This window comes from Eubalaena glacialis, chromosome 7 (assembly GCF_028564815.1).
Source record: "Eubalaena glacialis isolate mEubGla1 chromosome 7, mEubGla1.1.hap2.+ XY, whole genome shotgun sequence".
Lineage (NCBI taxonomy): Eukaryota > Metazoa > Chordata > Mammalia > Artiodactyla > Balaenidae > Eubalaena > Eubalaena glacialis.
In genome coordinates this window covers 8,624,981-8,641,645 of record NC_083722.1, presented here as the reverse complement: position 1 = coordinate 8,641,645, position 16,665 = coordinate 8,624,981, and the positions used below count along the sequence as shown (strand labels likewise).

Here is a 16,665-nt window from a genome sequence, read left to right as displayed (position 1 = left end):
GAATGCAACGTGCATTTCAGATTTCTTACAAAATTTATAAGAAAATTTTCAAATTATACTTTTGTGACACACAAGCTACAATCAATGTGTATGACCCATAAAGTTTTTAATTTCATATCAATAGAATGTTTATGTATGAGGGAAACTATTAAAAGAGTGTTACTTAAGTGAGTGAAAAGGATGCACCCTATAGATCTACTTTGAGTCGTTAAAAGAGTTCAGCAGTTTTCCATTAAGTATTATTTTTCACGTAAAGTAAATAACAATAATGCCTAATTTATATGAAAGCCCTAAATCCCAGAAATGTTCAACATTAAAAATCAAATAATTTGTCTCACATTAAATGATTCGGTATTCAGCACTCATACGGGATTTAGCGTTACAAAACAAAAATCTCACTACACCACCTGAATTCATGTCAGATATGTTCACAGCACTCATCTACGTCTACACTTGCAAATTTCACATGATCAATGTTAAAAAAAGAAAAGAGTTTGGCACATATGTCAATTCTTCAAAACGTCCCTGTAACTTAACACAACACTGTTAAGAATGATGGTTCAATGCCAGTGTTAACCTGATTGGCAGCTAAACAAGGTGCTTTTTCTTGTAGCTTCACGTAGTGTCATGCGCCTTGCCTGGGACGGAGGCACGTAAGGTGCAGTGCGGTAGTGCAATCACTTGAACACCAGAGGGCAATCTTCCCACACAGCTCAAGGCCTTATGTTTTGACCTGCTCCTTCCACATTCTTGTACAATTTCATTCCCACTTGTTAACAATGCCATTTTCAGAGAATCTGTACATCTGCTTCCTTATGTGAAGTAAGACATGCCCACAGAAACCTCAGAGTGTGGCGAGGATCCTTGAAAAGGAGATGATTAATGTCAGTACGGTCTGTCCAACGCCCCACACCAGTGCTTCCAAGGGGGCCATGTTCTTCCCTGCCACTCTGTAAATGCCAGCGACTGCTGCACCTAGATGAGAAAGAGGGAGAGACAAATAACACCTTCATTCATTCTGAGACACGCTACCTGGCTGTAACTTAAGATCTCTTTTCATTTGAGCCAAACACTAAGTCATCAATCATTCTCATTTTATAATTTTCTATGAAAGAGTTTCCATGTGATTGGTAAAAGTTACACTCTACCATATCACATTTACCCACAAAATTGAATAACAGGCTTTTCTATTCAACTGCAAAATACGTATTTATGGTATATGCTGCTTACTTGACACAAAATATGTTCATAAAAAATGAGTAATTCATTATTGTAATCTCTCAGGTGGGTGTTAAATCGGCCAGACCTCATCAGCACTCTTATAAACATATGACACAATATATTGGTAATTATAAATAATAATACAGAAAACCATACAATTTAATATAATTTCTAAATTATTCAAGAAAAAAGTTAATATTAAAGGAATTTAAATTTCTTTCAGTAAAATGAATTAATTCTTAAATGTCACATAAAATATCAGAATTTTGACTAATGTACTTACTTCACAATCTACCATATAAAATGGTTTAAGTGTTTTAATAAAGCATACAACTGTAAAGTTATTTGGAGACGAGTATCTTGACATCTAATAGAAGTGGAATATGAACCTGACATCCATGTGTTCCAGGAAAATTTTTTAGATAACGTGCATTTCTGAGAATGAGAGAATCTCAGGAGCTTCAAAGCCCCGAGGCTTTGGTTCAACACTTCATCTTATTGCTATAGTATGTATAATGATGTGGTATCTAAGAGGCTGATTTTAAAAGTACATTCAGAAATCATAAAATGAGGAAACATTTAAACTATGGTTATGCCATCTCACAGGCTGAGATGGCCTTAAAACTCTTCTCTAGAAAAAACTGTCTATGTATCCTAGAATGATCAAACAAAAAGAACAGAAATAAATTATTTGAAGACACTGAATTATAATTATTTGAGATAGAAATTCTACTCATAAAAATTAGCTAAGAATTAACTGCATAGTTCACTTAAATTCAAAATATTATATTCCTCTATAGAAGATATAAATAGGAAAAGAAAATTATTAATTTAAGCCAAGGGCTTTCATATACATATTTTAAAGAAGGAAATTAAAATATATAGTATATTTACAGCATACTATGTATCTTGACAGGAACTTTATCATCTTAAATATCATACCACTCCTGAGTATTATTACTTAATTTAAAGATGAAAAAAACAGAGGTTCAGAGAGTTTCAATTACTAGCCCAAGGAAATACAGTAAGTACAGAGCTGGAATTTCAATCCAGGTTAGTCTGGCTATAAATTTCCAAATCATTCTATCATTTCACATTTACACCAAGTGAAAAAGAGATAAGGAATTCAGAAAATAATAAAGTAACTGATAATTATCTCAATACTAAATAAAACTCCTAGTAGCACCAACATTTACTTTATCAAGTAATAAACTTCACTAGTATAATTAGTCATATCCTCAAATTTTAGAATTGGGTAACATTCTGAAAATATTTTAAAGATCTTAGCCTTCTTTGTTATCAGAAATGATGTTAAAATAAGCCTGAGAAATACTGTCTTTACTTTGGGTTCACCCTAGATTTCCATGACTATCTTCAATTTTAAAAACCACAATTTGGCCTCCATTTCTCCAGCACTAAATTTTCAAAAATGATCCAAAAGGTGAAAAACATAGCAATTACTAGCTCAGGCTGCCTGGGAAGCGCCAATTTGTTCATTCAAACATCTCATGCTTATATAAAGTTAAGAGCGTGGATTTTGGAACTAGACTTGTGGGTTAAAATCCAAGCTCCACTAATGAGTAGCTGTGTTACACTGAGCAATCACTTAACCTCCCTGTGACTTATTTCTTCAACTGTAAAATGGGTGGGTTTGAAGATAATACTTGGAAAGGGCTTAAAATAGTGTCTGGTCCTAGTATGTACTCCAAATTTTGGTTAGTAGTTGTTGCAGTAGTAAATGATAAAGGAATTTCCAATCAGTGATTCATCATTCAATAAATGGTGTGGAACAACTGCTAGCCACTTGGAAGAAATAAATTTAGGTCCCTACTTCACACCACTCCCCAGAGTAAATTCAGATGGGTTAAAAAACTAGATCTTAAAAGCAAATAAATAAAATGAATTTCACTTTGGAAGGCTTGCTGTTTGAGGAATAACTTACAAAACCACAAATAACCCACTTTTCTTTATACTCTTTCAAGAAACAGAGGATAAGATCTTCAACCCTATAATGTAAGGGGAGAAAAACCATTGTAAAACTCCAGTTTCCAAAATCAAGAGAGATATTTATAGCGTTATACAGAAAATAAAACGAACTACCGTTTTCCTCCCAGCAGATAATCAGGAACCAATTTGTAAGTTGCAACTTCCCTTCAAAAGAAGCAGATTTACACTAGCTCCCATTGCACTATATCATTTCACAACCCAGAAGCACTAGTCAGAAAAGACTGTTCCAGTGGAACTCTTAATGGAAAAGATCTGAAAGAAAACAATTTTGTGTGCCTATTAAATGATTTTGGAAACGCTGCTATTAAATATTGAGCAGATATGAAGGAGTATTTATAAAATACATGTAGACTGTTAAAAAAAAAACACACAACAAATTCCCAAGTACCACCATCCAATTGAAGAAAAGAACATTACTATTTCATTTGAGGTTCCAGTGGACTCTCCTCAATCACATCCCTTTCCCTCCCAAATCTGGTTTTTATCATTCCTTTGCTTTTCTTCAGCTTTACCGCCTGCCTATATCCTAAGATGTCTATTATTTAGTTTTTTAAATAAATGAATTCTATATAAATTGATACTGTAAGTATTTTGGAATTTTTAGCTCCATGTTATATTCAGAAAGTTATCCATCTTGTTGTATATAGCAGTAATTCACACATTTACACTGTTGTATAGAATTCCAAGTATGAATATACCACAACTTATTTATCCATTCTACTGTGGATGACATTGTTTCTAGTCCTTAACAATGACAAACCCTGCTTCTGTAAACACCCTTGTAACATGACCTCTGGCACACATACGCAATCAAGAGTTTCTCTACCACGTGGGTAAAAGTAGAATTGCTCAGTCCTATGTTATGGGCATTTTCAACTTTACTAGGTAATGCCAACTTGTTTTCCAAAGTAATTGTACCAATTTATATCCCAGTTACTCCATATCCTCAGAAGCAGTTGATATCTTTAAAAAAATTTTTTGTCTGTCTGGCAGGTAAGAGATGTTATCTCTGCAATTAATTTGGGTTTCCCTGATTTTTAATGTCATTGAGCTTTTCCTCACATATTCTTCACATTTGGCCATTAGGGTTTCTACTTCTATGAAATGTTTGTCAAATCTTTTGTCCATTTTTCTATTGGATTGTCATTTTCTTATTTGATTCATAGGGTTTTTTAAAATATAGTTTGGATATTAATCTTTTTACATTTATATAAGCTAACAAATGTCTTCCCCCAATTTGTGCTTTAGTTTTCACTCCTGTTAAGATGTATTTTACTGAACAATAGCCAGTTGAAAGAGTACAAATATTGTGATCCTTATTTTCCTGGTGAAATGTATGCAAGAATGAAGAAGGCAGAAGTGTAATAGGGTGCCTGAAATAAATGAAACATGTTTGGAACTGCCACTGTGAACAACAGCAGAAGGTATCAATTAGAAATATGTAAAGACCCCAAAAGTACTAAGGGGCTAGAGAAGACTGGCATAGCAAAGATGAAGTGGAGAAAGCAATTCTGCTGAGCTGAGCTGAAGGTAAATAACAGATGTAAACCTGCAAGGACAAGGGTGACTAGGAGAAGAGTCACCAGTGGACAGAGATGTCAATATACAGCAACATAAAGTGTCTGCAGAGAGGTGGACCACTGAAAAGTGATTTGATCTGCCCTCCACATTCCTGAGAGAATGCAAATATAAAGGTTAAGGCAGATTTGGTTCTAATGGTGTTGATTCTCAGTTTGTGTAATCAGATCAGGGGTCAGCAAACTATGATCCACAGGTCCAGTCTGACTCACCACCTGTTTTTGTACAGCATGTGAGCTAAGAATGGTTTTTACATTTTTACATGGTTTAAAAAAAATCAAAAGAATAATAATATTTCATGATACATGAAAAGTATATGAAATTCAAACTTTAGTGTCCATAAATAATGTTTTATTGGCATACAGCCATAGTCATTTCTGATACTGAACTATCTTTGCATTCCTAGAATAACATTCTTAAAGTAAATGAACCTATACTTTTCCATCCTGTAGGCTTCATCTTGTTTAGCAACAAGATTACTTTGATCCAGCAAATATGCTGTCCACAGTTTTTAATCTTTCCATTTCCTGCAATAATTTGGAAAAATTAGGAACTGTTCCCTGAAAATTTGGTAGAACTCATCTGTAAACCTCATTTGAGTCTGGACTTCTTCTAGGAGGAGGGGTCTTCAACATTTCAATTGTTTAAAAATACTTATTGTAGTATTCATATTTTCTATTTCTTCTTATGCCAATTTTAGCAACTTATATTTAGGAATATATAGCTGTTTACAAAACTGTCATTTTTATAATTCTTTATTCTACCTTTATTATTGAGTCTGTAGTTATTTCTTCTATGCTGTTCCATATTTTACTTTTCTGTCTTAACTATTTTAGAGTTACGGCAGCAATCTATTCACCTTATTATCTTTCCAGAAAACCAGTTTTTTGCTTTGTTATTAATCTCTCATAAACTCAACTTAAAAAACTTAAATGCATTTCTCTATAAATAAAATATATATATATATAATAAAACTAAACAACGTAATTAAAAAAGATACCATGCACAACAACCATAACATAATAAGAGTTTAGGAATTAACTTAATCAAAATATACAACCCTCCTATTGAAAAAAACACTTTTTTTTTTTTAAATATTTATTTATTTATTTATTTATGGCTGTGTTGGGTCTTCGTTTCTGTGCGAGGACTTTCTCTAGCTGTGGCAAGCGGGGGCCACTCTTCATCGCGGTGCTCGGGCCTCTCACTATCGCGGCCTCTCTTGTGGAGCACAGGCTCCAGATGCGCAAGCTCAGTAATTGTGGCTCACGGACCTAGCTGCTCCGTGGAATGTGGGATCTTCCCAGACCAGGGCTCGAACCCATGTCCCCTGCATTGGCAGGCAGATTCTCAACCACTGCGCCACCAGGGAAGCCCTGAAAAAAACACTTTTAAACTCTAACAAAAGACGTAGAAAATGATCTGAACAAATGCAGATATATTACATGTTCTTGGGTGGGATTTAATTTAATATGTCAATTCTTCCCAAATTAACCTCTACAATCAATTAAATCCCCATAAAAATCACAGTTATACTTTTTGAGGAACTCAGTAGACATATTCTAAAGTTTATATGAAAGAATAAAGGTCCATGAATAGTTATGTTAACTTTGAGAAAGAAAAGAAATGAGAGGGACCAGCCCTACCAGATATTAAGAAATACTACAAAACAATAGAGACAAAAAAATGAGGCCTTGCTGCAAGAACAGATAAAAAGACTAACAAACCAGAACAGAATTTGAAGACAGGTCCATGTACCTTGAGAACACAGTACACAAAAAAAGATGAATCAATGGATAGATTTTTTTAGTGGTGTGGTAAAAATTGACTTACTACATGGGAGGAAAAATAATACACCTGGAAGCCTATCTAGTTCCAAACACAAAGATAGACTCTAGACCAGAAGGCAAATTACGACCTGAATGTCAGACATCTGTTTTTGTAAATAAAGTTTTATTGGAAAAAGCCATGCCTATTCATTTACCAATGTCTATGGCTGCTTTTATGCCCTAATGGCAGAGCAGAATAGTGGTGACACAGACCCTCTGGCCTGCAACATTTAAAATAGTTACTATCTGGCCTTTTAAGAAAATGTTTGCTCAGTCCCGCTCTGGATAAATTAAAGACTTTAATACAAAGGTAAAACTATAAAATTAACAAAAGAAAATATATCAGAATATCTTTTGACCTTGGTGTGGAGGAGAACTTCTTAAATAAAATTCTAAATTATAAACCATAGGCAAAAAGACTCTTTAAGCTGATTATATACAATAAGGATTTCTGCTCAATAAACAACATCATGGATGAAGGTACTGATAAAAGACAGAGAAGTTATTTGCAAAGTTCAAAACCAATAAGACACCAATACATCTAAGAAACATCTATCATTTAATAAAAAACAAGAACCCCAAAAGAAAAGCACAGAATTTAAAGAAGCAATTTGTAGGAGAAGAAATCTAAATATATGATAAGAATAAAAAGAGATGTTCAAATTCATTAGTAATCAGAGAAATGCAAATTAAACCAACAAAGAGGTGTCACTTTAGCCCTCAGACTTGCTAAAATTAGACAGCAATACAATGCCAAGCAATGGCATTATAGAGAAACCCATTTCCTCCCAATTCTGGTATTAACTATCAGTACTAACTAAAATGAAAAATCACTCTATTCTGGAAATAAAAATCTAAGAGGTAGTAAAATATAATAGATATGTATCTATATTCAGTCAGCCATCATTTGCTGAATACAGATATTTAGCCATCATTTGCTGAATTGAATATACAGCTATGATTGTGCTAGCACTCACAAAATACATTAAGAAAATAAATGCAGTTAAATATTCACATTGGCTAGTTTTCTTAATTCAAGTGTTTGCAGGTCAAAAAATTAGCCAGAAGAAATTTATATGTTTTATTGTTAACCTGGATACAAATTTTTACTTGAAATTGTGTCAGGCATATTTGTAAGGATTTTTAAATATTAACACTGCAGTTTCCAAATTCATTAGCGTATTTTATTCTTGACTGAATTGAAAGCAGGTAATATATACATACACATCACTAGGGAAGTAGAATCATGTTCTCTTTAAAATTTCACAATAATTTACACCAATAAACACACATATAATACACATACTACTTTCGACTTGGAACAAGCTGTTCCTTCTTCCTTCCTCCTCTGTTTATGGTTCCACAATTATAGCAGTGGCCCACATCAAGAACATCAGCAGTCCCTTTCATGTCTCTTTGTATGCCACCACAGTGAATAACAACTAATTTGGATTTTTCCTTTTGCCACAGTCCTGACACCAACTCCTTTTCCAACCCACTGCCACTAGTCTAGTTCAGATCTAGCCTCAAATTCAGATCACAGTTAATGCCTCAACTCCTCTTCTTTCCCCTTTTTCCTCCCTTCTTCCCTCCCCCCACTTTCTTCCTTCCTTTCCTCTGTGCTTCCTCCCTCACTACATCCATCTATCCAACCAGTATTTTCTGAGTATCTGTTCCATTCCAGGTACTGCTTTATTGTTGGAGATTCAGCAGTGATGAAGACAGACAAGGTTCCTGCTCTTTCAGAGTTTCTTCTTGGTTCTTTCTTCACATATATTCTACATTCAGCCATAAAATGAATTTTCCTATTGAATTGCTCTGCCCCTTTCCAACCCCATTCTAAAATACCTAATTTTTTCCATGACCCACAGAATAAAGTCCAGACTCTGGCTGGCCGTCCAAGATCCTTGAGGATCTGGCTCTTTCCGACTGAATTTCCTACTACTCCACTCTGCACATTCAGTGCTTCAGCTAAATCCGATTGCTTGTTTTAAACTCTACCTATGGCAAAATGAATGAAGTACCATATGAGAAATTTACAGGTTGAATGCAGCAACAACAAAAACCTAACGCAAGATAACACACAAAAACCAAATAGTAAATGAAGACAGGATGAGAAAATAGACTACTCCCTATTTCCCGCAACTGTTTTATGACTGTCTCATCTGTGCCACAGGACAAACCCAGAGACATGGGAACAGGGCTCTCCCCTCCAGGCAAGGCGTGCTGATCACTCTGGGAAAAGGTGACTGTGGGACACAGAAGGAGGGAGGCCTTGGCGCCATGGAAGAAAAGGACTTCCTCTCATCTCTGGGGCTAAGAACGAACTTAGAAAGGAAGACGCCCTCGTTGGTGAGTCTTGAAGCAGATCCAGCAGTGACAGCCAGCTGCCCTAGCCTCCCAGAAGCCGGACAGAGTGAATGGCAACAGAAGCTCTGCTGTTCACCTGCAGTGACGAGACCACGCAGCAGAGAGAAGCACCAGTGTCCAGCAGAACCACACGAAGGAAGCGGCTGAGGCCCCTCCAGGCTCAACAGGATGCATCTAAGTTCTGGCTCAACTAGCACAGCAGAACCCAAGGCTGGAGTTGGGGCCTAAGTACAGCGCCAAGAGGAGAAGGTCAGAGGGAGTGAACCTGAGGACTGTAAGACATGCACATGAGGCAGCACAGTAGAAAACTTGCAAACAGCTGGAGGACACCATAAAGTGGCTAATTTCTAGTAGGCCAGGGGAGATTTATGTCATAATAATTTGTGTTTAAGAAGGACCACTATTATGGTCAATTAATCTGCATACGACAGAGGAGGCAAGAATATAAAATGGAGAAATTCAAAAAGTGGTGCTGGGAAAACTGGACAGCTACATGTAAAAGAATGAAATTAGAACCTTCTCTGGCACCATATACAAAAATAAACTCAAAACGGATTAAAGACCTAAATGTAAGACTGGATACTATAAAACTCCTACAGGAAAACATAGGCAGAACACTCTTTGACATAAATCGCAGCAAGAGTTTTTTGGATCTATCTCCTAAAGTAATGGAAGCAAAAGCAAAAACAAACAAATGGGAACTAATTAAAAGCTTTTGCAGAGCAAAGGAAACCATAAACAAAATGAAACAACAACCTATGGAATGGGAGAAAATATCTGCAAACGATGCGACCGACAAGGATTGATTTCCAAAATATACAAACAGCTCATGCAGCTCAACATCAAAAAAACAAACCACCCAATCAAAAAATGGGCAGAAGACCTAAATAGGTATTTTTCCAAAGAAGATATACAGATGGCCAATTAGGCATACGAAAAGATGCTCAACATTGCTAATTATTAGAGAAATGCAAATCAAAACTATAACGAGGTATCACCTCACACCAGTCAGAACGGCCATCATCAAAAAGTCTACAAATAATAAATGCTGGAGAGGGTGTGGAGAAAAGGAAACTCTCCTACACTGTTGGTGGGAATGTACATTGGTACAGCCACTATGGAGAACAGTATGGAGATTCTTTAAAACACTAAAAATAGAGTTACCATATGACTCAGCAATTCCATTCCTGAGCATATATCCGGAGGAAACTCTAATTTAAAATGATACATGTACCCCAATGTTCATTACAGCACTATTTACAAGAGCCAATACATGGAAGCAACCTAAGTGTCCGTGGACAGATGAATGGATAAAGATGTGGTATATATACACAATGGAATATTACTCAGAATAAAAAAGAATGAAATAATGCCATTTGCAGCAACATGGATGAACTTAGCGATCATCATACTAAGTGAAGTAAGTCAGACAGAAAAAGACAAATATCATATGATATCACTTATATGTGGAATCTAAAAAAAACAATACAAATAGACTTATTTACAAAACAGAAACGCACTCACAGATGTAGAAAGTAAAGTTATGCTTACCAAAGAGGAAAGGGCGGGAAGGGATAAATTTGGAATTTGGTATTAACAGATACACATTACTATATATAAAATAGTTAAACAACAAGGACCTACTGTATGGCACAGGGAACTATATTCAATATCTTGTAATAACCTACAATGGAAAAGAATTTGAAAAAGAATACATATATATGTATAACTGAGTCACTTTGCTGTATACCTGAAACACTGTAAATCAACTATACATCAATAAAAAAATTAAAAACTTTAAAACCCAAGAATTTAAAAGGAAAAAAACATGTAATTGCTACTTCTAAACTTCCAGCTGTTCTTAAAATATAAATAAACCAATTTGTCCTGAAATTTATTTAAATGATTAAAAATTAAGACTATGTGAAACAATAATAACTAAAGCTTAAAAAATATTTTAAGTATGTCAAAATTAGAATTTATTCCAATTTTAATTTCCTGGTTTTAAAGAAGGCAAATTATCTGTAATATATTTAGAATATACTTTTATAAAAAGAAGGAAGTACACTTTTATTTTGTAGTCACAGGCAGATGACATCAAGGACCTAAGAGCTATATCTTCACTTTTTTTAAATGACAATTATCACTGGCATATTTGTGTGCCTACCTCTCTCCCTTACCACATAGTGAGGTCCTTTAAAGCAGAAACTACATCCACTATAAGATAAATTTTCCCACGAACTGCTTTACCTCTTGACAATTTCTACAAGTTTTTCCATTTCCCCAAAACCTTACATAATGAGTATTCATACAGCAGAAGTACCAAAACTATCTGTTCAGTAATTAAGTGAACTGATCTTTACCTTCTAGATGAAGTGTGGTTAGTGCTGAAAAATATTCTACATGAAAGATTACACTGTTGCATTTACAATAAGAATAAAGTTACCAAAACTGTAAGTGCATATAAAATTATGTGCTTAAAACTAAATCAACTTACTAGTAATCATTGCTCCAGTCACGGAAGCCAGAAATCCGATGCTGACTGCAATGACAGAGATTACTCTCCCCTGCCGATGCCTCTGTAGCATCACGAACATCAACACTCCTGCAGCACCATGGACAAATAGAGAGGAGAAGAGAGCCCAGAGGAAGATCCAATACCACATCTCTGAAAGGAAAAGCAAAGTGTTAATAATTCTGTTGAAAAACATCTTAGAAAATCCAGTTTAACAAATAGTGAGCACCCATGGTCTGGAAGAAGGTTAAATGAGATAACAGATTAAAAACATGCCTAGTACGGTACTTGATACATAGTAGTACTAAATAAATTTTAACAGTTATCATCATCACTAATGCTTGATGGGGAAATCATTCCCTCCATGACTTCAGAAGGTCAAAGCCTCTAATTTCCTCTAAATGTGCCCATCATATAGCTATAATCTATTAATTTCTCTAATAAACCCTCATGTCTGCAAATCTCTTGCAATAAATTATATAAGTTAATTAACTGCTGTTTGATATATAATTTTCTATCTTCTATACTAAGTGCCCAGACATTTTTTAAAACTACCACTTAATTCAAATAATAAGTACAGTAAGTACAAAAACTATCTGTTCAATAAATAAGTGAACTGATCTTTACCTTCAGAATTCAGAAATAAGTCAGTGATTTTTATCTTTTATGATTTTAAGAATTTCAGGCCATTTCCCTCTTGGCTCTCACTTGTACATACTAAAGAATCAGTCAGAATTTTTTAAATTATTTGTCTCAGGTCATATGCTAGTCCTTAGCAGGAACTCCTCAAGCTCTATCACTCTTTCTTCAATGTAGTCTCAGTTACTGTTCATTGAAGCCTGGTTTACAGACAATTGATGAGCATGCCTTTCATTCTCTCTCTTTCTGGCTGAATGGTGGTTGCCAAGGACTTGGGGGAGAGGGAAATGGGGGACTTCTTATTTTAAAATGGCTACAAACACAAGGGATCTTTGTGGCAATGGAACTGCTCTGTATTTTGACTGTGGTGGTGGATACATATACAAGTGATAAAACTGTACAGAACTAAATACACACACACACACAAATGAGTACAGGTATACAAGCAACACTTGTGGAATCTGAAAAAGATTGGTGGGTTGTATCAATGTCAATATCCTGGTTTTGATATTATACAGCAGTTTTCCAAGATGTTCCCATTGGGTAAATGGGGTAAAGGGCACGTGGGTTCTCTCTGTATTATTTCTTACAACTGCATGTGAATCTACAATTATCTCAAAATTAAAAGTTTAATTTTTAAGAAGAGAGGATATATAGAAAACAGATTTTTAAAAAAATCAGTTTCAGCCTGCTAAATTCTAAGGAATTGACACTTAGAATGGACTTATAATTTGAAATCATTTCAAGGAAGAAATATCTGATATATTTTTCAGTGTTAAAGTACCATGCATGCTTCTCTATGGCATAAGAGAGAGATGCTGGTGATTAAGGAAAGACAGACAAAGCTTGCCTTTTAGAGGTTTTTCTCTTCCAGCTTTCAGAGAAGTAATGCTTTCACACTGTCATTCCCAAACAAATAGCTTCAATTTATAAAAAATAAAGACAAAAATGCTTAACTTGCCCTGAAGAATATTTATATTTTAAAAGATATAATTTTCCAGAGTGACCCTAACAAAGCGAGACTATAATACAGCAATAACAGGGTGGGGAGGGATGCTCATCAAGGCGGTTCTGAGATGAGACAGGCGCTGGAACAGGCACCTACTCTTAATAAGAGCAGCCATTTGCCTTGATCCCCAATCCTGCTTCTTACCAGGGCTACCCCCAAAAGCACTTTTATTTGTTGTCCTTATAATACAGGTAGAGTGAAAATTTTCTTGACTATATGTAACACTATGAACAGGGATTATCTGACATTATAAGTAATGTTGTTTGCCTACTGACTATATAGCTATAGTCAGTTTACCTAATAATTAGGAAAATTAAGTCTAATGTCTTATAAATCCCCAAGATATCAAAGAATTATACAACTGAAACAGAATCTCAAATGGTCCTCTAATGACCAATCCGGAATTATCCCTCAAGCAGACTGAGCACAAACTGCCCAAACTCAAATTTATTTTTATGTTTGTTTTTCTTAATCACACTATTTATCATGGAAAAAAAACCGAATGCGGCTGAGAATATCTACAATTAATTTAGATTTCATGTTGTTATTACTATTTTAAATTACCTGATAGATCAATACAACCATGTCAATGAACAGGGCCTCTGAAGACCTGGTTCTACTCCAGATAAACAAGGCTGTCTAAGGTCCGACTCACTAGTGGCAAACGCAGGACACCTGGAGAACTGCAGGACCCTAAGAGTAGAGCGAAGATAGATGCCCCAGAGCCCTAGAGAAAGAACAGGTGCTAAGAACGGGAGAGGAGTACGACCACCTTTTCTTAACCTGTGCAGGCTTGTATGGCTAACGTGAACACCCAAAGGCCCAGCTTTCTCTTTCCACCCATATCCCACCTAATCCAAGCTTCTAGCAACTGAGCAACAATAAAAGGATGAAGCCAGAGGGAAACTTTGCTGGTGCTGAACAAAATACACTCTACAAAACAGAAACCTTGAAGCATGCCGTCCATACAATTACCGTAATTCACTGAAAGGAGATATTCCGTCTTCATTAAAGCCCTTTCATTATTCTTCCCTATTCAAGGCTGTCCATAATCTTCATCTTAAACTGAATTGTTGCAGTGTGTTTGTTTACTTTTAGTGGGATAAGAGGCAGAGGAGTAGTGATTTGTTCCAGTCTCCAAACAATTCTGGAAATAGCCCTGATCCCAATCTGTATCTCTCTCAGCCCTGGTTGCCAAGTCACTAAAAATTATCTTCTGTGCTTTTGAATTTAATCTTTGGACAAAATTATTTATGAGAAATGAATTTCTCTAGATATCTAGAATATATTAACTAAGTAAAAACAAGTCAAAGAATGGTACATATTGTATGATCCTATTTGTTCAAAAATCATAGGTACAGAGAAACACATAAACAGATTCTAACAATGGCTATCTTTTAAAGATAAGAGAGGAGATGGGTTATATTATTTTATTCTTTAATGATTATTTTTTAGCAACCAGCCTGGTTTTGTTTGGTTTTTTTTAACTTTACTGCAGATACACTGTCTTTAAAAGATAGTTTTTCATTCTAGAATTCATCAAAGGAGAACATGCTCTATGAAGCCAATGCTTCTCAACCCAGACTGCTCACAAGAATTACCCACAGAGCAACTAAAACTATCACTTGAGGGGGGACCTAAACAATTATATTTTCATCAACTCTACCAGATAATCATGACATGCAATAAAGACAGAAATCACCACTCTAGGCTAAGGTTACATAAGAGGTACTTACTAAAAAAATCCAAAAGTCATAAAAACAACAAAACCTATCTCAATAGACAAACACTAAACATAATTTTTAATCCTCTATAGCATATCTAACCCTTCTAACAAAATCATTAGCAAGTAGATACTGAACATTTATATGTATTCAACATACTCTAAGCCTCAAGGTGAAAATAACATACCAGTAAGACTAAATTTGGGGGCTGTTCATAATTTCTATCTTCTTTATAGAAATGGTCCTCATTATATGTTTAAATAATCTGTGTTCAAATTTGGTTACCTCAAGTTTTTTTTTTCATTCCAGCAAATCTAAGGTGTGGCAATCGCCCCCCTTAGTTTCTGACACCGGTGACTTCTCAGTTTGGGGATGTGTCCCACATAGGCAGCTTATTAAACTCTCAGGGAGACGATGCATTTATAATTTGAAAAGATCCCCTAGATCAGGGGTTGGCAAAGTATGGACCATGAGTCCTATCTGACCACCAGCTGTTTCTGTACAGTCTGCGAGCTAAGAATGGTTTTTACATTTTGAAATGGTTGAAGAAAAACCAGAAGAACAGTATTTCATGACACATAGAAAGTACACAGAATTCAAATTTCAGTGTCTATAAAGTTTTCCTGGAACACAGTCATACTCATTCATATTGCCGATGGCTACTTTCATGCTACGATGGCAGAACTGAGTAGTTATGACAGAGGCCACATGGCCCACAAAGCTGAAAATATTTACTGCAGTTACTATATATATGCTGAGTATGTTAAATACTGGTCCCTTATAGAAAAAGCTTGCTGACTCCTGGTCTAGATGATTTTGACACATGCTCCAGGGGGTTGGGTTGTCACCCCACACCCCACTGAAAATTACAGTCACAGTACTTTCATATGTTATCAAGACCTGACACTTTGGGTGTTGAACTAATGGTATGTCAATGGCATATATTCTGATACCACAGGTTCTTCAGGGCACAGTATGCAGCTGACGCTATGGGGTACACACACCCATAGTTACACAGAACAAGAGGGAGAAATGTCAAGAAAGATCCCAAGAGAATTCGTTGCCACCTGAATTTTTAAAATAAACAGGTCTGAACCAAATGATAAACACACTGGAGATGGAATGAGGGTGAGGAATGGGGAGTGGGGCACTCGAAGCTAACGGTTCTCAGCCTTGGCTAGGTGTTGGAGTTACTTGGGAGAGCCTAAAAGAAATATCACCCTCAGAAATTCTGACTTAATTGGGCTTCAGAATTTTTTAAAGTTTTGATTCTTATGCACAGCCAAGAGTGAAAAACTGTGCTAAGACAAAATGATCTAAGCATGAAATTATGTACAACTGAGAATATGCAATTGCAAAACCTCCGGTTTGGCTAAAGCCGAGAAATATGGAGAGAATTGGCTGCAGATTATAGAGGTGTGCTGGAGCAGCTTTTGTGGGGAAGGGAGGGTGCTTACAGACCCTAAAGATGTGGACTTTATCCTGAAGCTTGAAGGTTATGAGGAGCCAATGAAAGACTTTAAATAAGGAAGTGATACAATCACAATTTACCTTTTAAAAAATTAATTATCCTGGCAAGTATGGGACAGGGGGACTAGAAAGAGATGAGAGACTATCAGAATATTTCAAGAGTCCCAAGAGAAACTCAGGCCTGGACTTAGGCACTGGCCCTAGGATTGAAAAGAATTTGAAATATTTAGGATTTGTTGATGGCCTGGATGATGGAGGTGAGGAAGATGTGATGTCTGGCCTCCCAGATTTCTGCTATGGACA

At 35.7% G+C, this 16,665-nt stretch overlaps 1 protein-coding gene across 1 annotated transcript in view; it reads right to left on the bottom strand.

Moving 5' to 3' along the window:
* Positions 1-339: 339 nt before the first annotated feature.
* Positions 340-16,665, bottom strand: part of TMEM170B (transmembrane protein 170B) — a 29,947-nt gene continuing 13,621 nt past the window's right edge. The window contains exons 2-3 of the mRNA XM_061194828.1: positions 11,503-11,673; positions 340-975 (exon numbers count right to left, since the gene is read on the bottom strand). Of these exons, the coding sequence (XP_061050811.1) occupies positions 845-975; positions 11,503-11,673 (302 nt within the window). The 3' untranslated portion in view covers positions 340-844. The remainder of the gene's footprint in view (positions 976-11,502; positions 11,674-16,665) is intronic.